The sequence below is a fragment of the Poecilia formosa genome, unplaced genomic scaffold, assembly GCF_000485575.1.
Source record: "Poecilia formosa unplaced genomic scaffold, Poecilia_formosa-5.1.2 Scaffold28, whole genome shotgun sequence".
NCBI lineage: Eukaryota > Metazoa > Chordata > Actinopteri > Cyprinodontiformes > Poeciliidae > Poecilia > Poecilia formosa.
Window position 1 is genome coordinate 390,462 of NW_006799967.1, and position 8,549 is coordinate 399,010.

Sequence of the window (8,549 nt, forward strand, 5' to 3'; positions counted from 1 at the left end):
GTGTGTGTGTGTGTGTGTGTGTGTGTGTGTGTGTGTGTGTGTGTGTGTGTGTGTGTGTGTGAGTTCAGATGGAGGTGCTGCAGGAGTCCAGAATGATGGTGCCAGACTGCCGCCGCCGCCTCACTGTAGCCCACGCAGACCTGCTGCAGTTGCTAGTAAGTAGCATTCAACTTCTATGTGCCACAAATCTGGAACAAACTGCCAGAAAACTGCAAAACAGTCGAAACGGAGATCCTTTAAATCAGGACTAAAAACCCACCTGTTACTTTACATCCATAACAAATGAAACATTGACCAACATATAGTGTTTTACTGGTTTTCTTAATTGTTGACTATGTGGGGTCTTTTTCTGTTTTTATGATGTTAAGCACTTTGAACTGCCTTGCTGCTGAAATGTGCAGTCAAAAATCTCACAACAGTGTTAAACTTGGAATATATAAGAAATGTGATTTTTGTAGCTTTGTAACAGTAGAAACTATTATAATGCCATAAAGAGTTTAAAAACATGAATTGTGTAAAATATTAGACTGATTATTCCTCCAGAATCTGCATTTCAATTTAGAATAAAGATCCATTAGCAGTCCAGTCCACAAAGATTTTTTTCGTGTTGATTACAGTCAGGGTGCACCGAGAGAGCAGACGGCTGATAAATTGGCCCAAATTTTCTTAATTTTGATCGGCTGATACTTGCATGTGAAGCCGATCTTATCCACCGATCTTCTCTACCTCTGCAAGCGTATAAAAATAAGCCACCGTCCTTTTCTGCTCCACTTCAAAAGTTTTGTCTGTTAGCTCCGCACACCAGGCCACGTCTGCAAGTTTGCATTTAACAATAGTCATCCCACTGTTGCCAACTCAGCAACTTTCTTGCTATAGTTGGTGACATTTTAGACCATAAAAATCCGTATCGGACAAAATTTGAATCTGCAGATCCGGTTTTTTGAAAATCTGTAATTTAAAAAAAAAAAGTTACATCGGCCAGACAACTCCCAATTGGTGCACCTTAAGATTAAAAATGCTTCTCAAATACAACAAACTGCTCGGAAAGCGAACTTCAGCAACCATTTCACTGCTTTAAATAAAGTGAACTTTTGGATATGAACAGAAAGCACACGTTGCATTAATGAACTCGTGCGCGGCTGCGACATTGGAAGTGGAGAGCGCGGCCAAACCCCCGGGGATTTAAGTTGATATGGCGAGAAGCAAACATAAGCATGCGCGGCTCAGGGTCAGCGCAATTAGCGCGGCGCAGCAGCCGAGCGGCTCCAGGTGTGAGTCACCAACCTCCCCTCTTCTACGACCGAGGCAGACGTGCACACGCTCATCACAGCTCATTAGCGGCGCCATCACCGCGGCGACCACCGCAGGAACTCAGAAAACACTCAACTAGATGTCGGCTTTGCGGTCGCGACGTCCCTCTCGGCGACTTCTGCTCTGCTAATTTTAGCTCCCAGTAACAAGTTTCCTAATGATGGTGACAAACATTTAGCTCAGTATATGTTTTTAATAGGAGTCAGGAATAATGCAGTGGTTGCAATAACCCTGTGGGTGTGTGTTTTGTGTGTGTGTGTGCGCAGGAAACTGAAGCGGATCTGGCCGAATCAGAGGAGTACAAAGAAGCTAGGAAAGTATTGGACTCAGTGAAGCTTGAAGGATAATTTCTGCCGGCTTTCTGTTCTCGCCGCTGGATTCTCGCCGGCTTAAATGTCCATTCCCTTTTCTCCAGGCCTTGTTCAGAACCACAGAGACCAACAGAATCCGCTCAAAGTTTCTTGCTCTTGATGTAATTGTTTCTGCTGTTTACTTCTAACGCCTCCCACCTCCATTTGTTCAACTCCTCCTGTGTGTAAATCCCATAAGAATACAGTGAAATATTGTTTATGAACACTGCGGAGTGAAGGGGGTTTCTCTGCGTTTTCGATTATTAAATGCTCACTTTCGGTCCATTACGTTTTGAAAAGGCTTTTTGCATTTTCTTGAGACTTTTCATAAATTTGAATGTTTTGCCTTCTCTGGGACGAGTTTCTGTCGTCTCGCATTATGTTATTTTCTCTTGTTTAGCCTTTTTGTTTCTGAATAAATAAAAAGTACGGTGAAAAATGATCTCTAACAAATCAAAGCCCAAATATGCACTGTAAAGTTTCTCCTGGATGTATTTTTTCAGATTTTTTTTTTCAACTTTAACATTGCTTTTCATTTCTTTTTTTTTATTATTTTAATCCACTTAGCTAACCATTTGGAAGAATTTAATTGCATGTATGTTCCTGCTAACCAGACTAAACTGGATTGTGTCTTGATGTCTACAATAAAAACAAGAGCACTTTGGGAAACCCCGTCAGTTACTTGTGAATGACCAAACGTCCCTGCTGCTCTCCCATCTATTATTCAAATGGCCTAAAAATAACGACACCTTACATTACCGCTGAGTGAGTCCTTCCTAAATAGTCATACTAATAACTGAACTCAATTGCCAGACAAATTAAGGTTACATTTGACTTGATCCTTATTTTGCAGATTTTGATAATTATCGGGATCACCCCCAAAGTCTCATTACCGCCCTAATGAGGCGGTGCCACTCCGTGACATCCACCCCGCTCCGTCTCGTTAAGGAAATCGCTCTTCAATGCTGATTATTTTATTTGGAGGTATAATTATATTTCTTTCGGATAAATCACGGCCTAATCGGAGTCCGTGCAGGAGGGCAGGGGCGCTAATTGAGGCATGAGATGCGGCGGCGGGGCGCTCCACCTGCGGTTGGTGTGACCCAGGAGGGACCCCGGGCAAGGCGGATTGCAGCTTGGAAACACGTGGGCTGGAGGTCCCGTTTGGTGGGAGGGCTGGGGAGGCAGCAGATGGGAGAACATATTCTGAGATCCAGCTTTCAGGTTTCTTGGTAACAGCCCAATTTAGGCTGACGGAACCAAACTTTGATCCGATTATTTTAAATGGACAGCTCGCATTAATAAACTAAAAAGAGCCAGAGTTGGAAAAAATGCTATAAGTGAATGGAGCAGCCACCACGAAACCACAATAGAAACATATATGACTGTGAAAAGTGTTACTAGATGTATTAAAATATTTAAATCAGATACTTAAAACTTAAAGTCAAGACTCAAAATAACATTCTGGTCATACGATTATGGATGTAGACACTGTAAGAAGTTACGTTTCTTTTTTTCCCTTTTTTTTTAACACTATGTAATTAACCATGTTTTAAAACCGTTTTTTTTTAAGTTAAATATTTTAAGTTATTCCTTACTCTTCTGAGCATTAATATAGATTTCCAATTTAATTATTAACTAATCAGAGTGTTCATTGAATTAGGCCATATATCCTCTCGATAATTGGATATACTGTTAATTTATCAACCTGTGCTTCCAGCACTCCACCACCAGAGGAAATTGTAAGCTAAGAATTAAACTATATGCTAGAAAACAACTGTTTGAATTTGATCAATTTATCTAAATATTTAATGATTTAATTACCCAAATTAAGTTCTAACTATTCCGTTTAATTTGGACTTAATGTTCAGGCACAACTGGGGATATCTGTCTTGCGGAGAGAGAAAAAAAGCACAGTGCAAAGTTTCTGAGCAAAATATTTTTTTGAATCATCTGTCAAATTTACATTTATAAGAATAAAGTTTCAAACAGTTGTACATAAACTCTGTCATAAGCAAAGCTCTGTGCCCCTTGACTTTGGCGCCATGAAGCCAGTGACCGCCATGTTAAAAAGAAACGACAGATAAAAACTGGCTTATTTAACCACAAGACTTTACTAAAATTGTGCTTTTTATGGGTTTTTTTTTGTATAGAAGTCCAACTATGTCATATTTTATGCGACAGTATCTTAAAATTATGAGCTAGCTTGGAAACAACGCTCACACTAGCAAGCTTTTTAACTCTGGGGCAAATAGCAAATCTACACTGGTTGTCATGGAAAAAACTTAAATTCTACCATTTTGAAGAAGCATTCCTGCCACTGGTGGAAAAAAACCCAACCTTTTATCTCGTAATTATGAGATAAAAAGCTTCACTTGCTAGCATGTTTTACATTAGCATCAGCCCTAGCACTGTTTTCAAACTTGCTCCAAACAATAATTTCCTATACAACATTTCTATTTATTTCCTGAATTAATTTACAGTCTAACCCATAACCAATCAGCCTTGCTATCCTCTGGTAATCATGTTACGCAACAAATAAAAATACCAGTTAATCTTGAGTTAAAGTCTAATATTGTGGATGTAGGATAATTTTTTACCAACATATAGTTAGAATTGAGTTATTGAACAATTAATTTACAAACTAGTATGCTTGACTACATTTTTTAAACGTGTAAGCTTTTAAAAGCGCATTTGACCAGTTTTAACTATAAAATCTTCTTATATATTTTTATATAATGTGGAGCCAGTAGAGTTGTTGATATCTCACACAAGACGGGAGACCTTTGTCACTGAACCTAAAAGCCTGCAGCCGTACATTTCCGTCACTTTACCACAACAGAGGTTGTCCCATTTTCCGCCTTTAAGTCTGTCAGTGTCAAACTTTTCCCGCATCAGCTCGGAGCAGCGCCCTGTGGCAGCTGCTCTCCTCCTCCTCCTCCTCCTCGCCACGGTAACTTCATTCCTCCTATAATCCCCCAGACTGTCACCAAATCAGCTGCATGAAACAAGAATCTCATTTGTTGAACTGGGAGCACGGTGCAGATGGAAGATCGATTGTTTTTCTCCTCAGAAATCTCTAATTGAGTGAATACGGACTGCAAAGAGAGAGAGAGAAACAGGAACTGCACCAGCTCTGGTCTGTGGAATCATAAGGTCATGGGTTCAAGCCCAGCCAAAGAAAGAAAAAAAAAAAAGGCTTGGTGATGATGTCCGGCTCATTGGATGTTGTTTTAGATTGCACTTTTTTAATTTGGGTGAAAATAAAATGTACTTTTGTGTTGTCCAGCAGAAAACTATATGACTAATGTGTTACGTATCATATATTATGATTAAGGACATCAGTCTAGTAAGCACTGAGAACTGTCATAAGATTTTCAATTAATAAAGTTTGTGTTGATCCAAGAATTTAAGTTCCAGCTAGTTGATAGAACATATGGCTCTCTGCCTAGGGTAGCATCTTGTCAAGGGATGGTGCAAGCCCAAAAAGTTTAAAATAATAANTAATAATAATAATAATAATAATAATAATAATAATAATAATAATAACCAAAAGTTTGATGGTAGTGACAGAACAAAAAACAAACCAGCTTTTTCATATTTTTGTCTTATTTTGAAAGGCGTCAGATTGAGAGGAAGCTTGAAAATTGCAGTAAAGACTGGTTAAACTTGGAATGAACTACAATATTTCAAAACTAATTTATTTGCAATACATCTCAGCTATTTGTGAAAAGAATAAATGCAACTCTTAGGTTAAAAATAAATAAAAAGGTTTCCTCCCAAGTCTAATTTTGAGACGTTTTCAAATTTGCTTGGGATTCCTCTTATCTGACTGGATTTTAGTTAAATAATTTCCACTCAGCTCTTTCTTTTAAATCTGACCATATGAAGATGGTTATTATTATTATCATTATTATCCAACAGTTTTTTTTTTTGCTGTGTAAAAGTCTCCCCTCGTGTCCGCAGTCTAAAACAACTCAAACCTCCCACAGAGACGCACCGCATTAACTTTGTCAAGACAAGGATTGTTGGTTTGTCCGATAATATTAGAAAAAAGTGTGCAGAGAACCTTGTTTTCTTCTTTAATTACAACCTTCATCAATCTGCCATTAATTTCGAAAGTAAATTAATGGTAAAAAAAAATAAAATAAAATAGTATATAAAAAAACTATAAATTAAGAAATTTTTCATTTTTGCTATACCCAAAAGAATCAAAATGCCAACGACATCATTTGATCAAAACAAAACAAAGTAAAATGTCTGACATCCTCTTTTACGTTAAATGGCCCAGAATGTTATTTTAATTGCGGTGTTTGTTTGTCCCGCAGACGCATCTTCGTTCCTGACACCATGATCCGCTCTCTGGTTGTCCGGGTTAAATATGACCCGCCACACCGAGAGGAGTCATTCACAGCTGTTTGCGCACAGCTATAAAAGCGTGGCGCAAGTGTATAGCGTCGTAAAACGAAGCGCGCAATCCATCATGGCGCAACGTGAAGGATCTAAATTACCCTCGTGTTGCAAGGTGCGTCAGGAGAAGTGTGCACAGGTATCGCTGTTAGGATAAATAAAAAATAAATAAAAAAATGGGCGGTTAAATTTGCGCATATGGGTGATTATAATCCGCTCCTTTGCCTATATAAATATAGCAAAAGGCGCACGAGTTCATCCTCGCAAACCAGACTGGAAATAACAACCTGGATACAAGAAGACAAAACAAACAAACAAGCAAAAATAAAAAATAAAATCAATAAAAGTCCAAATTTGCTGCTTCTATCTTGCTCCTTTATATAAAAAAGAGGCAGAAATTAGCGTAAAAAAATAGCGTCCGTCCTTCCATATAGCGCCACCAGACTGCAGACAAATAAAAGATGAGCAGCAGCAACCGGAGCCTGGACGGATGGAGAAAGAAAAGAACCCCGGGCTTCACGCTCGGACGCCTCCATTGTGGCGCATAATAAATAAATCTGCTCTCTCTCTCAAAAAAAGAGAGAAAGAAGAAAGAAAGAAAGAATGAAAGCTCCTGACATCTGTCTACAACATGTCTGACTTTCTTTTTGTCCATATCTATAGATATGCGCTTTCATAAAAAAAATTCCACTGGGATTATTAAATTCAATTTGATTTATAAGCATAAAATAAGTTTGGTTTTGCTTTTTTGTGCACATAAAACGAGTTAATTTGAATAGATTATTAAACGGGACTGAAAGGGGAAAAAATTAGTGCTTACGTCAGATGCAAATTTGTCCATCAATTGTTATATTGATCATAACAATCGATCTGAAAAGCACTTTTAAATCATCTTCAAGGCCGACCAAAGTACTGTACAATTAAAAAAATACATAACAATAAAAGAGAGAGTTTGATCATTTTGGTTTGCACCAAAAATGATGCCATTTAGTTTCAACACTAATTGCTTAAACGGAAATGGGAGATACATCCAGTTAGGAGGCGTTCACCTGCACTGAAAAAAAAACTGTCAGAATTGAATCAATGTTTTTATTCCCATTTCTGAGTAAAAATGATATACTGATTGGTTTAAGAGCTGAAGTACCACACCAGACAATACAAACAATTTTCTAAACTGTCATAACTCAGCTCCGTTAGTTCAGTTTATGTAAATTATTCTGATGGATTCACTCATCTGGTTTGCCATTCAATAGAAAAAGAAATGAAATAATAAACCAGAATTGGTTTGTGATGATGGCAGAAAACAACTGAAATAGTGATAATTTTAGCTAAGCTAAAACAATCACAAGTCAGCTAAGTACAACTTAGCTAAGTTGTCAAGCTAAGTTAACAACTTAGCTGTTGTCAATTTAGCTTGACAACAGCTAAGTTGTGCTGGTTATTGCAGTTCCTTTAGAGCTAAAAAGCTCCGCTTGCTAGCAAATTTGATTTTAGCGTTAATGTTGTCGCTAGCCAAAGATGGACACAAACTTTAATTTTTGAAACTTTTTAACTTGAATAACTTTATTTATTTATTTATTTATTTATTTATTTATTTATTTATATTTATTTTTATTTTTTACATCAATTCATATTTACAACACATATCGGGCTTACTTATTCTCTGCTGGACACAATACCAACAACACAAGTGGTTTTCTTTAATTCTTCTTTAATTAAATTTTCTTCAATATGTATTGCCGAGGTTTGTTCCCACAGTTGATAGTGCAATAATAAAACCATAAAATTAACATTTTTTTATTGGGTAATATCACATATCTTCAAAATTCGGTTTTATAGTGTAGCCAGGTCCTACCCAGTCCTGGAGCAGCAGAAAACTTATCTTGGCTCAACTGACTGATCCGTTCATATTAAACCCTCGTGTCCAAACACAATTCTTTTAAATATTACACCAAATAACACTTAGAAATTTCTTCATTTTTCTGTCTTTATTTATTTAAAACATTGTGAGTTTTATATAATGAAAATGACAGGAAGTCCTTGATTGGTCTAACAGAGTCATTTGTGTGTCTATTAAACTACGGACTAAAAATGTGATGAAAATGAGTGATAAAATGCAGAATATTTGAAGTATATATGCAGTTTCTATCTTTTGCATAAATGAAACGGAATTCTAGAGACCTTTAAATACCTATTTTTAAAAAAATAATAAAGCTTTTATTCTGCTAAATAAATTGTTTGCAAAAGTAATGTTCAATTATGGTGAAATTCTAACAATATTAGAAAGTTTGGTAACAAACCCTACACAAATGTCTATTGAAATTTGACTGGAGTTATTGACTAAGACAGCAAATATTCTCATTCACATGCAGCCATCAGGAGAGACAGACTCCATGATGTGAAGTTGTAAGGCATTGGGCAAGTTACCAGTGCATCACAGGACAACACACACACACACACACACACACACACACACAC

General features: G+C 37.1%; 1 protein-coding gene across 1 annotated transcript in view; it reads left to right on the plus strand.

Moving 5' to 3' along the window:
* Positions 1 to 2,330, plus strand: part of tbca (tubulin cofactor a) — an 8,551-nt gene extending 6,221 nt beyond the window's left edge. The window contains exons 3-4 of the mRNA XM_007548783.2: positions 69 to 155; positions 1,578 to 2,330. Coding sequence (XP_007548845.1) covers positions 69 to 155; positions 1,578 to 1,658 — 168 coding nt within the window. The 3' untranslated portion in view covers positions 1,659 to 2,330. The remainder of the gene's footprint in view (positions 1 to 68; positions 156 to 1,577) is intronic.
* The last annotated feature ends 6,219 nt before the right edge of the window (positions 2,331 to 8,549 follow it).